The sequence below is a fragment of the Budorcas taxicolor genome, chromosome 9, assembly GCF_023091745.1.
Source record: "Budorcas taxicolor isolate Tak-1 chromosome 9, Takin1.1, whole genome shotgun sequence".
NCBI classification, from domain to species: domain Eukaryota; kingdom Metazoa; phylum Chordata; class Mammalia; order Artiodactyla; family Bovidae; genus Budorcas; species Budorcas taxicolor.
In genome coordinates this window covers 63,006,120-63,031,141 of record NC_068918.1, presented here as the reverse complement: position 1 = coordinate 63,031,141, position 25,022 = coordinate 63,006,120, and the positions used below count along the sequence as shown (strand labels likewise).

The 25,022-nt window shown below is 39.1% G+C and overlaps 1 protein-coding gene across 9 annotated transcripts in view; it reads right to left on the bottom strand.

Moving 5' to 3' along the window:
• The window catches only part of EYA4 (EYA transcriptional coactivator and phosphatase 4), a 364,174-nt gene that overhangs the window by 26,841 nt on the left and 312,311 nt on the right, over positions 1-25,022 (bottom strand). For 8 of the 9 annotated variants that reach the window (XR_008199925.1, XM_052646010.1, XM_052646009.1 and 5 more), the window contains 2 exons: positions 18,425-18,561; positions 13,569-13,652 (listed from right to left, as the gene is read on the bottom strand). Coding sequence is in view for 8 of the 9 variants with exons in the window: in XM_052646010.1 (XP_052501970.1) it covers positions 13,569-13,652; positions 18,425-18,561 (221 nt within the window). In the remaining variant the exon portion in view is untranslated. The remainder of the gene's footprint in view (positions 1-13,568; positions 13,653-18,424; positions 18,562-25,022) is intronic. The other variant, XM_052646013.1, reaches the window with a different exon arrangement.

The following is a 25,022-nucleotide window of genomic DNA, read 5'->3' as shown; positions in this document are numbered from 1 at the left end:
TAGTATGATTGGAGAAAAGCTGAAGCCATTATTTGGCAACTTAAGAATCTGCCTGCAATGTAGGAGACCTGGGTTCTATCTCTGAGTTGGGAAGAGTCCCTGGAGAAGGGAATGGGAACCCACTCCAGTATTCTTGCAACTAATTCTTTCATTTTCAAACCCAAAGGAAGGTGAAGGAGCTAAAGCTGGAGAAACTAATGCCAGTAAAGATGGTGTGATAATTTTAGAAAGAGGCTTGGCTTTAAAAATGTCATGATAGCGGGAGAAGAAGATTCATCCACCATGAGGCAGCAGATGAGTTCCTAGACACCATTAAGAAAATCACAGAAAGAGAAAATATCTGCTGAACAGATTTCTACTGTAGATGAAAGTGCCCAATTCTGGGAAAAAAGATGCCACCAAGGACACTTGGTAATAAGGAGGAGAAGCAAGGACCAGGATTTGAGGCAGGAAAGGACAGTCTAATATCACTGTTTTGTGCAAATGCAGCCGGGTTTATGATCAGGATCACCCTGACATATAAAGCTGCTAACCCCAACCCTTGAAGGAAAGGATAAATACCAGCTGCCAGTCTTCTGACTGTACAACAAGAAGGCCTGACAATGAAAAGACTTTTGCTGGATTGGTTCTATTGATGCTCTGACCCTGGAGTCAGAAAGTAACTTCTTAGTAAGGGACTGCCTTTTAAAGTTCTTTGGATATCTGACAATGCCTCTAGCTACCCAGACCCCATGAGTTCAACACCGAAGGCACCATAAAGTGTTCTACTTTCTCCTAAACACAACATCTCTAATTCAGTGTCTAGAACAGTGGGTCAGGGGGCCCTTGAAAGCTCATTATACAGGGTACTCTATGGGAAGGATTGTCAGTGCTGTGGAAGAGAACCTCAACAGAGAACATCATGAACATCTTGAGGGATTATGTCATCGAAAATGCCATCACTGATACAGAAAAAGCCCTGAAAGCCATCAAGCCAGTAATAATAACTCCTACTGGGGAAAACTGTGTCCAGATTTTGTGCATGATGTTGCAGGATTTACAAAAGAGCCAATCAAGAAAATCTTGAAAGAGATGGTGGATACAGCAAAGAATGGTGGGGACAGAAGGTTTTAAGATCTAGATCACAGAGAAATTTAAGTGCTACTAAACACCACACCAGAGGAATTAACAGGGGACAACTTGATGGAGGTGAGTGCTTCTGAACCAATGCTAGATGGTGAAGAAGAAGCAGTATCAAAAAACAAGCTGTACACTCTTTGATATATATCACAGAAAGATGCTCTGTGATCCACCTACAGTAATGGAAACAAAAACAAAAATAAACAAATGGGACTGATTAAACTTAAAAGATTTTGCACAGCAAAGGAAACAATAAACAAGATTAAAAGACAGCCCTCAGAATGGGAGAAGATAATTGCAAATTAAAAAACTGACAAAGGATTAATCTCCAGAATATATAAACAGCTCATATTAGGAAACAACTATATATTGTTGGAAATTGGAAACAATTGGAAACAATTATAAACAACTCACTATTAGGAAAAGAAAAAACAATCCAATCAAACAACAACAAAAAAAAGGCAGAAGATCTAAACAGACATTTCTCCAAAGAAGACATACAGATGGGCAATAAACACAAGAAAATACGCTCAACATCACCAAGTTAGGCAAGCCACAACTACAATGAGGTGGCACCTCACACCAGTCAGAATAGCCAGCATTAAAAAATCTGCAAACAATAAATGCCAGAGGGGATGTGGAGAAAAGTGAACCCTCCTACACCGTTAGCAGGAATGTAAACTGATACAGTCATCACAGAGAACAGTATGGAGATTCCTGAAAAAACTAGGAATAAATCTACCATATGATCCAGCAACCCCACTACTGGGCATATACCCTGAAGTGAAGTGAAGTTACTGAAGTCACTCAGTCGTGTCCAACTCTTTGCAACCCCATGGACTATAGCCTACAAGGCTCCTCTGTCCATGGAGTTTTCTAGGCAAGAGTACTAGGAGTGGGTTGCCAAAAGATACACATACCCCAATGTTCATAGCAGCATTGTTTACAATAGCTAGGACGTGGAAGCAACCTAGATGTCCATCAAAAGAATGGATAAAGAAGACGGGGTACATATATACAAGGGAATATCACTCAGTCATAAGAAGGAATGAATTTGAGTCAGTTTCAGTGAGGCAGATGAACCTAGAGTCTGTTATACTGAGTGAAGTAAGAAAGAGAAAAACAAATACAAGGAAGGCTGAGAGCTGAAGAACTGATACTTTTGATCTGTGGGGTTGGAGAAGACTCTTTAGAGTCCCTTGGACAGCAAGGGGATCAAACCATTCCGTCCTAAAGGAAATCAACCCTGACTATTCATTGGAAGGACTGATGCTGAAGCTGAAGCTCCAATACTTTGGCCACCTGATGCAAAGAGCCGACTCATTGAAAAACACCCTATGCTGGGAAAGACTGAAAGCAAAAGGCGAAGAGGGCAGCAGAGGATGATGGCTAGATAGTACCACTGACTCAATGGACATGAATCTGAGCAAACTCCAGGAGATAGTGAAGGACAGGGAATCCTGGTGTGCTGCAGTCCATGGGGTCACAGGGAGTTGGACACGACTTAACAACTGAACAACAGCAGCAACACAGAATCTAGAAAAATGATACTGATGAACCTTTCGCAAGGAAGGGAGACACAGCTGTAGCGAATGGACTTGCAGACACATGCGGGAGGGAGAGACTGGGATGAATGGAGAAAGTGGCATCAACACACATACACTATCAGGTGTAAGACGGATAGCTGGTGAGAAGTTGCTGGGTAGCACAGGGAGTCCAGCCTGCTGCTCTGTGATGACCTGGACGGATGGGATGGGATCAGGGGAGAGGCGGGAGAACAGGGAGAGAGGGGATGTATGTATAATTATGAATGATTTGAGTTGTTGTATGGCAGAAACCAACACAACATTGTAAACATTTTAAAAATATTTAAATTAAAAAATTAATAAACTAAAACAAACTGATGTTAGGCAATCTGGCAGAAGCATTCTGTTGTTCAAGGTGGTTTTTTATTTCTTTTATGATACGGACCCTTCTATGATATGGGAACTGAAACTAAAGCAAAGAGTGGAAGGATTGGGCCTTACAGAAACATTTATAGAGAAATGAAAAAGCCAGAGTCAGACAGAAATTGTGATGTATTTCTGGAAAGTTACAGTGCGTATGCCTGCTGTTCTGCCTCCCCTTCCACCTCCTCCTATTCTTCCGCCTCTGCCACCTGGTGAGACCTCAAGACCAACCCCTCCTCTTCCTCCTCCTCTCTAGCCTATCCACTGTGAAGAGGATGAAGGAAAAGACCTTATGAATAGTAATTGTCATGACAGTTAATAAGCTTATCTGTTGTGTATGTGTGTTGAGTGTCTTCGTATATAAACCTAATCAATGTATGTCAAGGACCATATGACACGTTTTTGTCCCATAATCATCGCTACCTAAGTTATCTGTCGTGTAGAACACTGTGTGCAAAGATTTGTATTGAAGTGTACAGCTTATCTTTACATGTGCATAAGGTGAGAGATATAGAAAATTAAGAATGTGTTAGTTTCCCTACTGTTTTATAACTCTTCTTTGAAAGAGTTACATGACTGTACAGTACAGCCCTCTCTCTAGTAACTGGAAAAACTTCCTATCAGCTTATCATCAGAGGTAAGTGTTATTTTCTTTTTTAATGTGACAATGCCTCCAATACTGTATTATGAATATGACTGTAATACTGTGTGCCATAAACATTTCATAATGGTTCATTCATTGGTGTATAGGCAAAAGCAACCACACTGCTGCTCTGTTATTAATGCATGAATCATTGTGCTTGTAAATAAATGTGTTTTTCTTTTTCACATTATCTTTTTATTTTTGATGTTTACTGTTAGCAGTATCTATCGCATCTCCAGTGCTTTGTATCATGTCTTATATACTGACATAGGTACTGACAGGCAATTCATCTTATAAACGGATTACAAATTTCTGGTATTGATAAATACAGTGCGTATGTGTTTGCTAAGTTGCTTCAGTTGTGTCTGACTCTTTGCAACCCCATGGACTATAGTCCTCCAGGCTCCTCTGTTCATAGGATTCTCCAGGCAGGAATACCGGAGTGGATTTCCAATTTCTTCTCCAAGGGATCTTCCCAACCCCAGGGATTGAACCCGTCTCTCCTGCATTAGCACGCGGATTCTTTACCACTGAGCCACCAGGAAAGCCCCACTTATCTTCACTACAATCTTATCATTTAAAATCTTTTCATGCTATTTTGGGAGCCTTTCGAGGTAAGTGTTTGTGGATTGTTTCACATAAAAGTATCCAGTGGATTTATCCTGATGAGCATATCATTTCTCCAGTGCCACTCTTATGTAAGAGGTTGTCTAAAATGGGGAGGTAGTATTGGGAGATTGAATTTCAGTTTCACAATACAACTGTTCACTTTTCTTTCAGTCTTTCCCCTGACTTGGGCTATGGGCTTTACTTCCTTCCTGTGGAAATACTTTACAGAGAATCATAGCCTCATAGTACATGACGTATTAATGCTCCAAAACAGACTAAATCCCTGAAGCACGATTTATTTAGCTTCCTTCACGCCTCCCAAGAAGAATTACTACAACTTCTCGGGTAAAATACTATATGTATTTAATCGGGGAACGGGAATAATCTTCATAAACTCTAACAGATGAGGGATGATTCCTGGTCTGTGTCCTGCAAAATTTACAAACTCTTATTTGAGAGCTGCGTTGGTATACATGCCGACTGGTGCTCAGTCAGTTCCACAGGCAGCAGAACTCAAATACCAACATCCTTCATTTGCCATCACGGTAAACACCCAGGAACAGTTCTGTTGACAACTGAACAGAGTCCAAAATGATCGCATCTTAGGGAGATCCTTGGAAAATGCATAATATTATTTATTTATAAACTGAAGCAGGATTCTTCTAAAGTTTTTTTTTAATTAAAACATAAAAGTTAGTTATACAGAGCAATTTATGAATAAAAATGGCATTCCTAAATGATCCATGGGTTTTATTTTTATAGGTGGTGGGGAAAGACAACAGACCAAAAGAGTGCAGAGATTAAGAGCAGGTGGAAGAGTAGTGGGTGCTGGTTGGCCAAACCACTTGTGAGCTGGGTGACACGGTCTCCATCGCGTAGGGTCGGGGGGTGGGGTGGCGGTGAAAGCCAAGGAGATAGTAAAGCATTTAATAAGACCTTCAGCAACCTTATTGAAATTCATTCCAAAGACGAAAAGTCTCAGGCTCCCACCCCTCAGACCTACAGGATCAGAAACTCTGATGGTGGGACCAGCCACTTCTGTTTTACACACTCTGAGGCTCACTATGGCTCACATTTGTTCGAGAAGCCCAGTTAAAGTTAGCAGGCTTCAAAATCATCTCCTGGGGTTCACCCGAGTTCCTCTGAACTCTTTTCTCCACACAGCAGTCGATCTTAAACCACCAGGTCCCAAGTCAATCTAAAACCCTACAACAGCTTCCACTGCACCTAAATAAATCCCAAACGCCTTACGGGGGAGCTGCTGCGGCCCCCTGCCTGCCTCTCTGCTTTCATCCTTGTGTTTCTCCCCCTCGTATACACCCTTCCAGTCACACTGCTCCTTTATATTCCTGGAACACTGGGAGATTGTTCCCGGCTCAGGGCCCTTCTGTGTCCTTTGCCTGGAACTCGCCCCTCTACGCTCCTTCCCCACCTAATCTGTACGCAGCGCCTTCTTGTAATTCAGGTCTCAGTATCAATGTTACCTCCCCAGTCACCTTCCTTCCCCTGTCAATTTCTATCTGACCTAGTTTTTATTGTCTTCAAAGCAGCTACCACAATCTGAAATAATTTCACTTGCTTGGAAGCTCCATGAGAGCAGGAAGCATGTGTGCCTCTGTTGAGTAAATATTTGTTGATAAGTAAATATTTGTTAGATGAACCTAGCTGTTCTTGCAGCTCTAGTGTGTGGTAGAGCTGAGATGACCCAATGTCCTCTCTGTCCCCTTCAAATGTCTCCTGGGCTGCATGTGGTCCCCAGCTTCAGAAGTTGGGTCTGATAAAACAACATTCCTTATTAAGCCACTTCTTAATATGCCAAGATATTAATGTCCTACTAGCTAGACTACAACACCAATTTCCTTATTGATATTAAGAAAAATGTCAATAATTATGATCTGATACCACTTCTGTATGGAATCTAGAAAGAAATGATACAAATGAACTAATGTACAAAGCAGCAATAGATTCACAGACTTAGAGAACCAACTTATGCCCCCCCGCTGCCAGCAGGGGAAGGGTGGGGAGATAGACTGGGGACTTGGGATTGACATGTACACATTGCTATATTTCAAATAGATAACCAACAAGAACCTACTGTAAAAAAAAAAAAAAAAGAAAAATTAAAAAAAAGAAAAAATGTCAATGACCAAATTACTTTTAAAAATAAATAAGCAATGATTCAATAAACAAAGTCATCTAAGTTGTTTTTCATGGAACTCAATAAAGGTACTTTCATTTTGATTGGAAAATATTGAGCCTAAAAACATTTTCACTCTAATTTTTTCAAATTTCCCTGAGTAAACCATTATTCAACATGGTCAGCTACAGCAGGTCCCCTTCCTGTAGCAGAGAACAGTATTAAGGACAAAGCTGTGTTACGAGAATGACCTGGTTTCCAATATTTGTACCAGCATTTAGCCTTCTGTGACCTTGGTTGATTTTCTCAAACCCTAAAAACCCAGTTTCCTCATCCACAGAACTTGGCTCACAATAAATTACAGCAGAGTGGGTTATGAGCATTAAGTTGGATAACATTTGTAAAAATGACTAATCACAGTTACAATTTTTTGAGCAACAATTCACATCAAATGTTCTGCTAAGCTGTTAACATGTTATCTCTTTCTCATTCACTATAAGACAATATTATTCCCATTTTACAGCAATTGAGAATGAAGAATTAATTTTCCCAAGATCAGAAAGCTGTAAGCATCAGCACTCGGCTTTCAAAGTTAGGTTTGTCCAACTCAAAGGCTCTTGTCATTAGCCCCAATCCCTACTGTTTGTGAAATACCAAACACAGGTGCTACCATGTGGCAGGTACAGAGGTAGGCTTATCTTCCCACACCTTTCCAACATGCCCCTGATCCTTTTGCTGTTCTGTACCACTGTAAGCATATCTGTCTGGACGTTCTATTTCACTGAATATTTCTTCAGTTTTTCCTTTTGATGGAAAACGATCCCAGTGATCTGAGACAAGATATTTAGAATTATTCCAACTTAAAAAAGAACTCACACAACTGCCTATACATACTTAATTGCCCATTCTTGTTTCAGGAAATGTCACTTATATATTGTGTTCATGGTAGCTTACTTGTCTATGCCATGTGATATTCTATTAGCAGAAACAACATGGGGTTAGGGTCAAACGTCCAGGGCCCCAGGCCTCATCTCTGCCATTGTCTAGGTCTGTGACTTTGCACACATCTTATTCCCTCTCTGAGCGTTCTTCCTCATGTACAGACTGGGGAGAACAACCCATCCCTTAAAATGTTTGTGATGCTTAACTCCTGGCATATCATGGGTATTAAATAAACAGTGGTGCCCTTTTCTCCATCACTTTGCCCTGCCCACTCTGCAAGCTCTGCTGTTTTAAGCCTCTAGGCATAGAGAATGTCTCTGCTTTCTATGTGAACAACGCATTTTGATAATTCTTTAAAATAATGGAATTTGTTTGTGAAATGAATGCTGTATGACCAGGGGGCTATCCCGGGAGGTGATGGTTATTTCAGTGACATGTCACTGCTGAAGAAAGCAGGAGAAGGCTGCTTTTGGAACTGCTCTTAGAGTCAGTTTCTGAGTCATGCGAGAAAAGCGGCCTCATTATTTGATGTTCTTTTTTTTTTTTAATGATGTTCTTTTTTTGCTACTTTATTGGAGCTCCTTCTTATCCCAAATGGAAGTCTGTGCTCAGTTCTGGCATGGTAAAAACTTTAAAAGATTTTTGACAAAAAGAAAAAAAAAATACATACACACACACACACACACACACACACACACACACACAGACATTTTAACTGTGTTCTTTATTTATTGCTTTGGGTTCAAATTATTCTCCTATTTCTAAAGATCATGATTACCACAAAAGGATAAAGGTTTGAAATCAGGAAATATTTTAAAAATCTAAAGATAATTCCAAAAGACGAGTTCCACCACTGATTTGGCCCAATGGAAGCAACACAGATATTTAGGCACAGCCTCTAATGGTGAATATTTTGAAGGGAACTTTATTTGAATTTGTGTGTTCAAGTTAGACTGTTAATTGTAAACATTTATCTAATATGAAACGGCATATAAATACTGCAATCAGTTCAACAGGATTTACTGCATATTCCACATAAGCTAAAATTATTGCAGAAGAAAATGCTTTCAATTGCTGTCTGGAAACTTTTTACACTATATGTTCTATCAGTAATAGAATTTGAGTGTGTACCCCAAATTCATACATAGTTAATTTATTTATAAATCACATACATTTTTAAAGTTGTAATCATTTACATGTATTTATAATGTACCTGCATTGTGAAACAGACAACAGTAGAAATTGTGGGGCATAAATGTGTGTGTATACATACACACATGTCAATATGTTTTCTCTTTATCTCAATGAAACACCTTGTGTGTATGTGACGCGTAAGCATCCATCCCGGAGACCACTGAATTAAGATAATAATGATTGTGATAAAGGGGCTAAGACTCCTTTTGCTTTTGTGTTTTGCATATAGAGTCTGTTATTTTTTTTTATTGTATTGGGGTATAGCCAATTAACAAACAATGCTGTGATAGCTTGAAGTAAACAGCAAAGGGGACTCAGGCATACATATACCATGTATCCATTTCCCCCCAAACTCCCCTCCCATCCTGGCTGCCACATAAACAGAGTTCCCTGTGCTATACAGTAGGTCCTTCTAGGTTATCCATTAAATACATCAGTGTGTACTGGCCATCTTCCACTCCCTAACTAACTTTTCCCCCTATCCTTTCCCCCCAGCAACCACAAGTTCATTCATTCTCGACGATAACTCTGTGCAAGACTCCCTTTTCAAAATGGTCATTATACAAGATTGTTACCTTTCATCTGTTTAGCAACTTTCATTCAGTTCAATTTAGTCACTCAGTCATGTCCAACTGTTTGGGACCCCATGGACTGCAGCACGCCAGGCTTCCCTGTCTATCACCAACTCCCAGAGCTTGCTCAAACTCATGTCCATTGAGTTGGATATGCCATCCAACCATCTAACCCTCTGTCGTCCCCTTCTCCTCCAGCCTTCAATCTTTGTCAGCATCAGGGTCTTTTCAAATGAGTCAGTTCTTCGCATCAGGTGGCCAAAGAATTGGAGTTTCAGCTTTAGCATCAGTCCTTCCAATGAATATTCAGGACTGATTTCCTTTAGGATAGACTGGCTGGATCCCCTTGCAGTCCAAGGGACTCTCAAGAGTCTTCTCCAATACCACAGTTCAAAAGCATCAATTCTTCGGCACTCAGCTTTATTTATGGTTCAACTCTCACATCCATACGTGACTACTGGAAAAACCATAGCTTTGACTAGATGGACCTTTGTTGGCAAAGCAATGTCTTTGCTTTTTAATATGCTGTTTAGGTTGGTCATAGCTTTTCTTCCAAAGAGCAAGTGTCTTTTAATTTCATAGCTGCAGTCACCATCTGCAGTGATTTTGGAGCCCCCCCCCAAAAGAAAATCTCTCACTGTTTCCATTGTTTCCCCATCTATCTGCCATGAAGTGAAGGGACCAGATGTCAGCTTTTTCACTCTCCTCTTTCATTTTCATTAAGAGGCTCTTTAGTTCTTCTTCACTTTCTGTCATAAGGTTGGTGTCATCCTCGTATCTGAGGTCATTGATATTTCTCCCGGCAATCGTGATTCCAGTTTGCACTTCATCCAGCCTGGAATTTCGCATGATGTACTCTGCATATCAGTTAAATAAGCAGGGTGACAATATGCAGACTTGACGTACTCCTTTCCAGATTTGGAACCAGTCTGTTGTTCCATGTCCAGTTCTAACTGTTGCTTCTTGACCTGCATACAGACTTCTCAGAAGGCAGGTCAGGTGGTCTGGTATTCCCATCTCTTGAAGAATTTTCCAGTTTGTTGTGATCTACACAGGCAAAGGCTTTGGTGTAATCAATAAAGCAGAAGATGTTTTTCTGGAATTTTCTTGCTTTTTCTATGAACCAATAGATTCTGGCAATTTGATCTCTGGTTCCTCGTCTTTTCTAAATCCAGCTTGAACATCTGGAATTTCACAGTTCATGTACTGTTGAAGCCTGGCTTGGAGTATTTTGAGCATCTTTGCTAGCTTGTGAGATGCATGCAATTGTGCAGTAGTTTGAACATTCTTTGGCATTGCCCTTCTTTGGGATTGGAATGAAATCTGACCTTTTCCAGTCTTGTGGCCACTGCTGAGTTTTTCAAATTTGCTGGCATACTGAGTGTAGCACTTTAACAGCATCATCTTTTAGAATTTGAAATAGCTTAACTGGAATTCCATCACCTCTACTAGCTTTGTTCGTAGTGATGCTTTCTGAGGCCCACTTGACTTCACATTCCAGGATACCTGGCTCTAGGTGAGTGATCACACCATCATGGTTATGTGTGTCATGATGATCTTTTTTGTAGAGTTCTTCTGTGTATTCTTGCCAGTTCTTCTTAATATCTTCTGCTTCTGTCAGGTCCATACCATTTCAGTCCTTTTTGTGCCCATCTTTGCATGAAATGTTCTGTTGGTATCCTTAATTTTCTTGAAGAGACCTCTAGTCTTTCCCATTCTATTGTTTTTCTCTATTTCTTTGCACTGATCACTGAGGAAGGCTTTCTTATCTTCCCTTGCTATTCTTTGGAACTCTGCATTCAGAGGGGTATATCTTTCCTTTTCTCCTTTGCCTTTTGCTTCTCTTCTTTTCTCAGCTCTTTGTAAGGCCTCCTCAGACCACCATTTTGCCTTTTGCATTTCTTCTTCTTGGGGACAGTCTTGATCAATGCCTCTTGTACAATGTCACGAACCTCCATCCATAGTTCTTCAGGCACTCTATCAGATCTAATCCCTTGAATCTATTTGTCACTTCAACTGTATAATCATAAGGGATTTGATTTAGGTCATACCTGAATGGTCTAGTGGTTTTCCCTCCTTCTTCACTTTAAGATTTGAATTTTGCAATAAGGAGTTCATGATCTGAGCCAGAGTCAGCTCCTGGTCTTGTTTCTGCTGACTGTATAGAGCTTCTCCAACTTTGGCTGCAAAGAATATAATCAGTTTGATTTCGGTACTGACCATCTGCCGATGTCCATGTGTAGAGTCTTCTCTTGTGTTGTTGGAAGAGGGTGTTTGCTATGACAATGTGTTCTCTTGGCAAAATTCTGTTAGCCTTTGCGCTGCTTCATTTCGTACTCCAAGGCCAAATTTGCCTGCTACTCCAGGTATTTCTTGACTTCCTACTTTTGCACTCCAGTCACTATGATGAAAAGGACATCTTTTGGGGATGTTAGTTCTAGAAGGTCTTGTAGGTCTTCATAGAACCGTTCAACTTCAGCTTTCAGCCTTACTGCTTGGGGCATAGAATTGGATTACTGTGATACTGAATGGTTTGCCTTGGAAATGAACACAGATCATTCTGTCATTTTTGAGCCAGCACCCAAGAACTGCATTTCAGACTCTTGTTGACTATGAGAACTACTCAATTTCTTCTAAGAGATTCTTGCCCACTGTAGCAGATATAATGGTCATCTGAATTAAATTTGCCCATTTCAGTCCATTTTAGTTCACTGATTCCTAAAATGTTGATGTTCACTCTTGCCATCTCCTGTTTGAGCATTTCTAATTTACCTTGATTCATGGACCTAACATTCCCGGTTCCTGTGCAATGTTGCTCTTTACAGCATTGGACCTTGCTTCTATCAACAGTCACATCCACAACGCATGTTGTTTTTGCTTTGGCTCCATCCTTTCATTCTTTCTGGAGTTAGTTCTCCACTGATCTCCAGTAGCATATTGGGCACCTACTGACCTGGGGAGTTCCTCTTTCAGTATCCTATCATTTTGCCTTCTCATACTGTTCATGGGGTTCTCAAGGCAAGAATACTGAAGTGGCTTGCCATCCCGTTCTCCAGTGGACCACGTTTTATCAGACCTCTCCACTAGGACCCGTCTGTCTTCAGTGGCCCTACACGGCATGGCTCATAGTTTCATTGAGTTAGACAAGGCTGTGGTCCATGTGATCAGTTCGATTAGTTTTCTGTGATTGTGGTTTTCATTCTGTCTACCCTCTGATGGAGAAGGATAAGAGGCTTATGGAAGCTTCCTGATCAGAGAGACTGACTGTGAGGGCAACTTTCATTACCTATACTATAATTCACTGCAGATTCACTAAGAATGCAATTTAGGAGGTAATGTTTTAATGAAATTAATTTATCGCTAGAAGTTGGCATCACAGACTCAATGGACATGAGTTTGAGCAAGCCCCAGGAGATGGTGATGGACAGGGAAGCCTGGCATAAAGCAGTCCATGGGGTCACAAAGAGTTGAACATGACTGAGTGACTCAACAACAACAACAACAACAACAACAACAAGACAAAACTACAAAGCTTAACAAAGTTGTTAAACACTGCATGTTGAGCTGACATGAGACCCTGTAAAACAGTGTGACACTGTAAAGATTTAAGGGGACACTTCTGCATCATATGAAAAGGGACCGGTCAGCTACAACTTTGACTACAGTGATCAAAGGCAGACCATGCTGTGAACTGACTCTTATTAGACTATGAGTCCTACAGAATTAAAGACTCAAATGGCGTTTCCAGCTGAAAAGTCTGTTGCAGGTGCATCAGTCTTTGAAACAACCTCACATGCCTATAAAACAACACTGGTATAAGAAGCAAGTGAACTATAAAAATAATGGCAAAAGACAAAGGAAAGTAATGAGACCATCTGTCTCAATATTTGTGTGTGAAGGCATATTGCCCTCAGTCACTACAATATGCTTCCTCAAAGTTACCAAAAAATAATTATATTCATAAATCCAAAGGACATGACAGACAAAAGATTACTTCTTATTTCAAATGCCATTTCATAGCAACATTTGGTGCAACAAGCTAATTCAAACAATTTCTTAAAGTTCCTGTATTAGAAGATAATATACATTTCATAATGTTTAAAGTCCATTTCAATTTATAAAAACATTTTCTAAAATAACTATGGTGGAATAAGAAGCATTGTTTCTTATGTAGAAAACTCAAAGTTATAATGAAGAAGGAAAAAAGAATACAATTTTAAATTATGTTTTATAAAATTTTTTAGTTCATGCTGAATAACAATGAGCTACTAGAAATAAATAATTAAGAGCAGATTTGATAGGCTGCAATAAAAACACTTCAATGCATTTTTAAATGGCTTTTAAATTTATTCAAAATAAAATTCTAACAAGGTGTCTTGGGATAAAGTTTCTTGAATCCTTACCTTGCCATACTTCTGGGCATAAGATCCTGTGAGCAGTGAGTGGAAAACAATGATGGTTTCATCCAAGTCCCAGACAAACACACGCTGGAGAAAAAGATAAATATCAGAGAACCATCAAGTTCTAAGGAAAGACAAATCTCTATATAGGCAGAAAGCATTTTGCTTTATTGTTGGCTATCATCTTGACACTACCGTATAGAAAACTGAGTCCCTTGGACAGCAAAGAAATCAACCTTGAATATTCATCGGAAGGACTGATGTTGAAGCTGAAGCTCCAATACTTTGGCCACATGATGTAAAGAGCTGACTCATTGGAAAAGACCTTGATGATGTGAAAGACAGGGCAGGAGAAGAAGGGGCCAACAGAGGATGAGATGGTTGGTTGGTATCACTGTCTCAATGCACATGAGTGAGCAAACTCTGGCAGATAATGAAGGACAGGGAAGCCTGGCGTGCTGCAGTTCATGGGGTCACAAAGACTTGGACACAACTTAGTGGCTGAACAACAAATGCTACTCTATTATTTTTTTTCCCCAAATTTGCCAGATTTATTTCCTGTAAAACCGAGAAGGAAGAGAGACAAACAGATATAATAAGCTTAATTCAGATGTCCTAATTTGAAAGAATTCATCCAAATATTTACTTGCACTTAATTTCCAAGAAGACACATTTGGATTTTATGATAAAAGTGTGCTTTTACAAAATTTTAGATGATGAAGTTTAGCAATTCATGCAAAGAATTAATTTTTTTCTGATCAAAAAAGTAATAATCATGTTTTATTGTTTTAAAAAAAGAATCAGGCACTCAGAAGGAAAAGCAAAATGGAAATCATCTTTTAGCTTACTATATTTAGGTAGTATCTACCATCACTGCATTTAGGTACCTCTTTTTTCAGTATTGCAAATATACATTTATGAAAACAGCATCAAACAATATACACTATTTTACTTTAAGAATTAAAATTTTAAAAATATTTAAAAGAATCAATGAGCAATCCCTAAATACAAATTGTAAAGTGTGGACCTTTGGGTCACATTAGGTGATAAGATATGTTGTTTGGCCTGCACACTGTTTTGAAAGATTTCAAATAATTGATCAACATTTTGAGATTAGACTTCTCACAAAGTTCAGGGTTCTGACTGCAGTGGACAAACTTCTGATCTGTAGCAATGCTGGCTGACCTTCCATGGGGCAGTGATGCAGGAGTCCCTTGAGACTGGCCAGTGCTTCCTCTTCTTCAATATCTGCAGGCTCCCTAGCCCAGCCCACTCATTTATATCACCTTCTACCTTCCTGAAGGCATTTTAATCTGCTACTGTTGTTGTTCACATTGTCAACCAAAAACTGGCACTTACCAAGAGCACTGCCAACGACTGGACAACAAAAGCATTTGCCATCTGCCTCTACAGAGACTGAACCCCAGGCTGCTATAAGCTGTTGACCTTCAACAACCTCTGAGAGAGTTCAGGTGGAATGAGGCACCCTGTGCTCCAGGGAATCTGGTGACACAGGTTTTTAGATAGTTGAATATTTTTAGGAACAGATTTTATGGCCTCAATCTTTGTATCTCCTCATGTTCAGTTCAGTTCAGTTCAGTTCAGTCGCTCAGTCATGTCTGACTCTCTGCAACCCCATGGACTGCAGCACGCCAGGCCTCCCTGTCCATCACCAACTCCCGGAGTTTATTCAAACTCATGTCCATCGAGTCAGTGATGCCATCCAACCATCTTGTCCTCTGTCATCCCCTTTTACTCACACCTTCGATCTTTCCCAGTGTCAGGGTCTTTTCCAAAGAGTCAGTTCTTTGCATCAGGTGGCCAAAGGATGAGTTTCAGCTTTAGCATCAGTCCTTCCAAAGAACACCCAGGACCAATTTCCTTTCGAATGGACTGGTTGGATCTCCTTGCAGTCCAAGGGACTCTCAAGAGTCTTCTCCAATACCACAGTTCAAAAGCATCAATTCTTCAGTACTCAGCTTTCTTCACAGTCCAACTCTCACATCCATACATGACCAATGGAAAAACCATAGCCTTGACTAGACAGATCTTTGTTGGCAAAGTAATGTCTCTGCTTTTCAATATGCTATCTAGGTTGGTCATCACTTTCCTTCCAAGGAGTAAGCATCTTTTAATTTCATGGCTGCAATCACCATCTGCAGTGATTTTGGAGCCCCCAAAAATAAAGTCTAACACTGTTTCCACTGTTACCACATCTATTTGCCATGAAGTGGTGGGACCAGATGCCATGATCTTAGTTTTCTGAATGTTGAGTTTTAAGCCAACTTTTTCATTCTCCTCTTTAACTTTCATTAAGAGGCTCTTTAGTTCTTCTTCACTTTCAGCCATAAGGGTGTTGTCATTGGCATATCTGAGGTTATTGATATTTCTCCTGGCAATCTTGATCCCAGCTTGTGCTTCTTCCAGCCCAGCGTTTCTCATGATGTACTCTGCATATAAGTTAAATAAGCAGGGTGACAATATGCAGCCTTGATGTACTCCTTTCCCAGTTTGGAACCAGTTGTTGTTCCTTGTCCAGTTCTAACTGTTGCTTCTTGCCCTGCATACAGATTTCTCAGGAGGCAGGTCCGGTGGTCTGGTATTTCCATCTCTTGTTGTGGTCCACACAGTCAAAGGCTTTGGCATCGTCAATAAAGCAGAAGGAGATGTTTTTCTGGAACTCTCTTGCTTTTTCGATGATCCAATGGATGTTGGCAATTTGATCTCTGGTTCCTCTGTCTTTTCTAAATCCAGCTTCAACATCTGAAAGTTCACGGTTCACATACTATTGAAGCTTGGCTTAGAGAATTTTGAGCATGTCTAGAGAAGCACTAAATCCCTTCATGGTGACATCAGATCCTTATGACTAACAAAAAACCTTTTGTAAAATGAGTGCTTAATGGTATTGAACTCCCCCTTCACCAAAACCTTATATATTGACCTTCCCCCACTGCCGCTAAGGAGCAGTCTCTCAGAGCTCTCTGACATGCTGCCTCTGGGGCAGCAGTCCTCATTTTGCCCCAAATAAAACTTAACTCACAACTTTCAAGTTGTGCATCTTTTTTAGTTGAAAACATCAAGGAAGTGATGTCTTAGAAAGTGGTACAATGATTATTCCTTGACCTTACTAAATCTGAAGATTAAACTTTTTTTTCATAATTAAAATACTCAGTTATATAAGAAGTAGCACATTATAGTTAAGAACAGTTTCTTCTGATGTTTTGTAATAAAAGTCAGCCTGCTTAATATGAATATATTTCAAGAGATCCATCCCAACTTGAAAAAATGTCACAGATATAAACATTTTACCGTATATATCAAATGATTAGAATTTTTCTCATTATCCGATGACCACCTTTCCTTTCCATACAGATTAATTTTACCTTTTAAAATTTACTGACCTATATGAACACCTTTCATTACCCTACTACTCCCAAATGAGCGTTTCTTATTGTACAATGGCTGTATTTTTAAATAATAATTTTCTATTTGTGCCTTTTGTATCAAAAGAAGACATACGGATGGCTAACAAACACATGAAAAGATGCTCAACATCACTCATTATTAGAGAAATGCAAATCAAAACCACAATGAGGTACCACTTCACACCAGTCAGAATGGCTGCGATCCAAAAATCTGCAAGCAATAAATGCTGGAGAGGGTGTGGAGAAAAGGGAACCCTCCTACACTGTTGGTGGGAATGCAAACTAGTACAACCACTATGGAGAACAGTGTGGAGATTCCTTAAAAAATTGCAAATAGAACTACCTTATGACCCAGCAATCCCACTGCTGGGCATACACACCAAGGAAACCAGAATTGAAAGAGACACATGTACCCCAATGTTCATCGCAGCACTGTTTATAATAGCCAGGACATGGAAACAACCTTGATGTCCATCAGCAGATGAATGGATAAGCAAGCTGTGGTACATATACACAATGGAGTATTACTCAGCCGTTAAAAAGAATTCATTTGAATCAGTTCTGATGAGATGGATGAAACTGGAGCCGATTATACAGAGTGAAGTAAGCCAGAAAGAAAAACACCAATACAGTATGCTAACACATATATATGGAATTTAGAAAGATGGCAATGACAACCCTGTATGCAAGACAGGAAAAAAGACACAGTTGTGTATAACGGACTTTTGGACTCAGAGGGAGAGGGAGAGGGTGGGATGATTTGGGAGAATGGCATTCTATCATGTATACTATCATGTAAGAATTGAATCGCCAGTCTATGTCTGACGCAGGATACAGCATGCTTGAGGCTGGTGCATGGGGATGACCCACAGAGATGTTATGGGGAGGGAGGTGGGAGGGGGGTTCCTGTTTGGGAACACATGTAAGAATTAAAGATTTTAAAATTAAAAAAAAAAAATTAAAAAAGGAGAAAAAAAAATCCACAAAATTGCAAAAGCCCAATGTAGAGACAGAAGTTTATAACAATAAAAAATGTGAGTGAGAAAAGAAAAAAAAGCTCAAAAGCTTAATTAAATTTCATAGTGCCAATAAAATAGACAACAGAGGGGAAAAAAAGAATCTACAGAACAAGTCAAAATATAAGAATAATTAATAAATATTTTTTCTTGAGTCAAAAAAAAAAAAAAAAAAGATCCAACTATCTCCAGCCTGGAATTTGTAAAGCATCATTTTTAAGTTACTGTCTTCAATTTTGTATTATAATGGATGATATCTCCAATTTTAGAGCTGTGAAATGCCAGCTTCCATGTAGGTCCACTCATTTCATTATACGTCCTTTTCTTTTAAGTTTGAAACTTCATGAAACTATAAAGTATAGAACATATCCAACAGAATAAAACGTCTATTACATCTCTTAAAGATAAGTCAGCATACCTCCAGGTCACTGTCAGGAGGCGGGGAGGGATTATTTTTCCGGCCTCTTCCTCTGGACTTTGAGCCAGAACTCCTGCAGGTTCTCTCATCAAGATCTTTGATGGGTGTGGAGGGGCTTTGCACAGTATCAAACTCTCCTGTAAATAACATAAATTGTGTCAAGAATAGCACTTTATTTTTAGATCAGGTGTAAGTCTTCATTATGAATTATCTTAAAAAAAAGCTCCTTATGACCAAAAAAAAAAAAGAAGGAAAGAAAAGATATAATCCCAAATACACAAAAATCCTAATTTAGTCAAAAAATGTTGCAGGTCACATCATTTTCTCCTAGATTCAATCTATGTGAGCTATTAAACCTGAACACCTTTTGTACTCGAGATGCTCTCAACTTGCCTGTCTCTATCCCCACCTAAATATTTATCTAAATTTAGATCTGTTCTCTTGCCTGGAAAATCCCATGGATGGAGGAGCCTGGTAGGCTGCAATCCATGGTGTCGCAAAGAGTTGGACACGACTGAGCGACTTCACTTTCACTTTTCACTTTCATGCATTGGAGAAGGCAATGGCAACCCACTCCAGTGTTCTTGCCTTGAGAATCCCAGGGACGGTGGAGCCTGGTAGGCTGCCATCTATGGGGTTGCACAGAGTCAGACACGACTGAAGCAACTTAGCAGCAGATCTGTTCTCAACTCCTCATGTCAGAAGAGACGATCCCATTCCTCCACTTCTGAGCCTCACCTACTGGGAAATCATGTTCCACTGCTCACACTCTCTTACCTTCCCTTCAACCTCTCCCTTTCCTGGGGTGAGGGGGTGGTTCAGGCACAGACAAATTAAAAAGTCCTTCCATTTAACCTTGCATCTATAGAAACTATTTACTTGCTATCTTTTCTTTTTAAAGGATCTTCTCTTAAAAGAACAGGGCATACTAGTCCTGTTCAATAGAAATATAATGTGAGCCATGAATGTAACCACACATATAATTTTAAATGTTCTAGAAGCTGCATTTTAAAAAAATGTAAAAAGCAACATGTAAAATTATTTTTATTCCTACATGTTAATTGCTCTAATATATTGAAAACATTATCATTTCAACATATAATAAATATGAACATGGCATGTTTTACATAATTTCTTTTTCACACTAAGTCTTCGAAATCCTGTGTGTATATGACACTTAGAGCTGACTTGGATCTGTAGTAGGTACATGTGCCTACTAGGCCCCTGCAATGGAGCTAGGATAAACTGAAGTCACTGGCTACAGAACTGAATGTCACATTTGTCTCTACTTTCTGACATCTCATTTGTCATAATCCAGCTTTAGTTTACCAAAACTCTAACAAAACTATTCTTACCCAGAGTCTCTAAAAGCCACTTAAATGACACACGCAATAATAAACAGACCCAGTCTTTACCTTCCTGGACCTCTGTGCTACATATGATCGATTCTCTTAAACACCACCTCTTCAGAACCACTTAGTAGCTGATACCCTGCTAGAATCTTCTAGAATTTTTTCCATGAGTCCTTCTCTGTCTAGGAGACATGGACTCCTTTTCTTCCTCCCATTCCTCACATGCTGGGATTTAGTGGTTCAATCTTTTGATCATTTTCCCCACTCCACACCATGTGGGCAATCTAACCCTCTCATAGGTCAGTCACTTTCTACTCGAAGATGCATAAATCATACTGGGTCAAATCCTAAATTTTGACTTTATGTTTGGGTTCTGCATGTCCCACAGATACCTGAAAGTCTGACATGTCTAAAGCTAAGTGATGGAGCACCTTATGAGGTGGAGAGCACGGAGCAGTGGCAGATCTGTGAGGAAGGTTTTGAGATAAACTGAGGCAACAGCGAGGTACAGTAAAACCTCACAGTTAACAGTCAACTTACCGTACGACTTCAAGTGTTTTATTCAATCTCTCTAAATCTTAGTTTCTTTGTATATTAAAACATCAGTAATAGCAACTACCTTTTACTGAGGTAAATCTAATTTACGCTTAATTTAAATCATATGCATAAAGTTAAAATGTCTAGGAGAATCCAGTGGCAAACAATATCAAAGTTACACAGTTTTAAATATAAAGATGTTATGACTCTCCTGTTCTTTTTGTTGTTGCTTTTTAATTGCTGAGTCATGTCTGACTCTTTCTGATCCTATGGACTGTAGCCACCAGTCTCCTCTGTCCATGGGATTTCCCAGGCAAGAATACTGGAGTGGGCTGCCATTTCCTTCTCCATGATTCTCATGCCTTATCACAAAAATTAAAGTAAAATAATTACAAGAACAGCCAAGCAGTTACTAATCTAAATAAACACATCTGAACAAACTAGATAAAACGTAAGTAATATTTTTTTCTGAGAAATTCTAAGTAAATAATTTTTACAAAGCTAACCTCTAATAATTTCTAATGGCCAAATGTTTTCTTTGGGAAACACTGTGCATGTCAGGGCAGCATCAAAGAAATGTTTGTGCTCCAAATACTATTTGCTCTTAAAACACTGATAGCACAGTTCCTTGCATGGGTTTTTGTTATCAAATGTATGACAGTAAATAACAAAATGAAAGATTCTTTAGCTATGAATGCTGACTACAGCCGGATATCATAGTAAATCATGTTTCAGCTTACTTGTGCAGACATTAAAGGAGGTTTGGAGTATTTATACACACAACTAATGTTTTAAAAATCACAAAAAATGTTTTCTATTTTCAGTTATTTGTATAAAATAGAATTTTTCTAAGGTTGCTGCTGCTGCTGCTGCTAAGTCGCTTTAGTCGTGTCCGACTCTGTGCGATCCCATAGACAGCAGCCAACCAGGCTCTGCCGTCCCTGGGCTTCTCCAGGCAAGAACACTGGAGTGGGCTGCCATTTCCTTCTCTAATGCAGGAAACTAAAAAGTGAAAGCAAAGTCGCTCAGTCGTCTCCAACTCTTTGCGACCCCTCGGACTGTAGCCTCTCAGGCTCCTCTGTCCATGGGATTTTCCAGGCAAGAGTACTGGAGTGGGTTGCCATTGCCTTACTATGTCCTAAAAATCAAATGTTCTTTTTCAAGTAAAATACTGATTCAAATTAACTCACATATGTTAAGCTTATAATGTAAACCAATTTTTGGTTGACATTCTATAAAACCTGTCTTTCTATCCATTACAGATCAATTTTTTAGAAGCTAACTCTCATCAGGCAGTTTTGTTCCTGCAACAGTACAAGAGGTGAAAGGACAAAATCTTGCAAAAGCCTAAAATTACTGTCATCAGTTATGGGTGGTTGATTGTTGACTGGATCCATAACAGTGGAATTTGGTAGGCACAACTCAGCTACTCAAAAGAACTGGAAGCCAGCAGCTATGATGACAAGGGGGTCAAAAGAGTAGAAGGAGAAAGGAAAAAAAACTGGTCATAGGAAGTGTCTCATTCTCAACAGAAGGAGGACTTGATATCAATGATTCTAAGTTCCTGAAAGATCTTAAAAGGACTCTAAGAATTTGGACAAAATATGGACAAAAGTGTTTCTGATGAAAGTAAAGGCACAGCCTTTGAAGAAAACTATGAAGGATGGCTCCACATTCATTAAACTCTTAGTATGTGTCATGCACTTTTTTTTTCTATTTTATTTATTTATTTTTTGGCTGTGCTGGGTCTTTGTTGCTGCCTGGGCTTTTTCTGGTTATGGGGAGCAGGGGGTACTTTCTAGTTGCTGTGTGAGGGCTTCTCATTGTGGTGGCTTCTCTTACGGTAGAGCGCAGGCTCTAGGGCATGCGGGCTTCAACAGCTGTAGCACGTGGGCTCAGTAGTTTCAGCTCCTGTGCTCTGTGGCACGTGGGATCTTCCCAGACCAGGGCTATAACCCGTGTCTTCTGCATTGGCAGGCAGATTCTTTACCACTGAGCCACCAGGGAAGTCCCAGGCACTTTCTTTTTTAAAAAGTTTACTAGAGTAAGCGTTTGGCTAAAGCACTGCTCATTGTATCTGAGATTCACCCACATTGTAGCCTGGAGCAGTTTGTTTTTTCCTCAATGTGGCCAGAACTTCATGATCTACTATGCTTTATCCACTCTGTTAGAAAATATTTGGGTTATTTGTAATTTTAGGCAACTCTGAATAAAGCTGTTATTAACATTCTTGTTTGTATCTCTGAACATAAGCTCCCATTCCCAGCATATCCCTATCTGTATATATTTAGCAGCAGCGCTGATGAGTCAGAGGGAAGGCATAGACACTGGGAACCTTTTTCCAAAGTGGTTGTATTAATTCACTCTCCTACCAGCAACGAGAGTTCTAGTTTCTCTACATCCCTGTCAATTCTTGGTTAGTCTTTTTTATTTCAGCAACTATCGGGGTATAGCAGTATCTCACTGCCGTTTTAATTAGCATTTTCTTGATGAGTAATGATGCAGAATACTTTTGTTTCTTGCTCAGTATCTTCTTTTTTACAAAGTAACTGTTTAAATCTTTGGATAATTAAAAAAATTGGGTTATCCTTCTTGCTGATTTTTCCAGAGCTCTTTATTGTGAAACATTCTTTACACACACACATGACTAAAATCTCACTTCAACCTAGTGAATTTGGTCTTTCATTATCCTCTTTTAACAGTGGGAAAACTGGAGACATGTGGAACTCAGTTAACTAACCAAGATGAAATGGCTTGTATGTGAAATGCTGGTATGATTCCAGATTTCCTGCTTTAACCACTAGGTAATACCTCCTCCCCTAAATAGCAACAGACTGTTCAGACTACAAAGAGGTCAAACCTATATGTGTTTCTACTGATCAAAAGAGTATATAGACTTTATACAATTTCTGTGAGACAGAGGGCAAAGGAATTCATCGAAAGAGCATCAAAGTAAAAGGACAGATCCTAAAGGGGCACATGCTATATTTGGCTCCTTCAGATGGAACTGAACTGACCTCCATATCTTCTCAAGGTTCTAGCCTTTCTCCTGATAAAGGTTAAAACCAGAAATTTGAGCTCAATTGATCATTAAACACTTGTTGACTTTTTTTTTTTTTAAAGGAGAAAGCTGTTAATTCCAGTGCCTCTGGTCAATTTCACTCAGGTAATTGCATTAGGGTACAGTAACACTGTAGGTAGGAAAAATGCAAATTGGCAGAGAAGTTAAATGTGGTTAGTCCTTTCCATCTAAATCTTCTTGTTGGCTTCAATGAAATGAATTAGCACTTTGCTTTCCTTCCTGTCCTTATGTAAAATGCCATAAAACCTGGAAAGACTACTGGGTTCTGCTGAAGAAATTGGCTTTTCAAAGTGTGAAGGGATCTTAATACATCCTTTACTTTTCTGCAGCATTTGTAAAGTTTAACTAGCAAATGTCCTATGTTTTCAAGGTCTCAGAGTACAGAATACTGTTACAAATTGCTAGCTATATTTAATTTTTAAAATGTTTAAAATTTTAAAAAGGAGCTATAAAGCTATCAGTAAGCTTAATGTGCCAATCAGTCATCAAACGTTCTGACTGCAAATACCTAAGATAAACTTTATGGTAAAGGCAAAGAAATATCTTTTCAAAGATAATAAACTAAAATATCTGTTCTTAATCAGCATGGTAATGTTTCTTTAAATACATTGTCAAATTACCTAGTAAGGTAAAGTATTGATAAATAACTGAATGTTATTCGTAATTTTCAAATAACTCAGTCATTACCCATTGCCCTAGGCTTTTTCCTGAGCCAATACTACACATGATTAAATAATTATCTTTTAATCAGTGCCATAATGAAGAACTGCACCTTCTAAGTTTTGGATATTCATATCCAACTTTGTTTCATTAGGTTTATCGCTAAATCAGAGCAACCAGCTGTCTCTTATAGAACTTAACGTATGTTTCCATTTTAAACACAGGAGAAGTCAACAGGGAAAGATTTATGAAAAACTGTTTTCATAAATTTTAATTGTTAGGTCTCTGCTTTGAGTCCAAATGCAGAGCCAGTCAATGGAAAATACTCTTTATGCCCTTAAACAAAATATCTCAGATTTCATCAATAATAGAGAAAATTCCCATAGTTGTGAACTTGTTTACTTTTCAGATGCATGCCAGTCTGCAAAGGCAAAATCAGACTTAAAAACTATCTTGACGACAGCTCTGAGGTCACAGAATTTCTTAAAGATCCAGACAAATACATTGTTATGTTTTTGGTTGAGAGAATGATATGGTTACATATAGAAATACTTTCTTCTTTAAATTCAACAGAAAGTCTCATAAGATCTGAAAATTATGTCAAACGATATTCATTGGCATTAGCAACCAATGGGAAGCTGAAGAAATTGCAGTGTTCTGATAGCGAATATGAGACAACATATTTGTCACATGCAAATGTATTACATTCAAAGTCATACACTCAGCATACCTACATGTCTACATTTAGTGTTTTTAATATAAATAAAAGAGTGATTCTGAAAGTTGATTATTCTTTAGATAATAGAAAGTACCCATCTGTGTCTTTCCTGCAGAGAAACTCTTGTGGTCATATTGACATTAGCTCAAAGTCAATCTTCTACCCAAAGTTCTACTCAGCATAAAAAGTTTTTAGTGTATAAATAGTTTTCATTCCTGGTTGTGCAATACTACTAAATTCCAAAACACT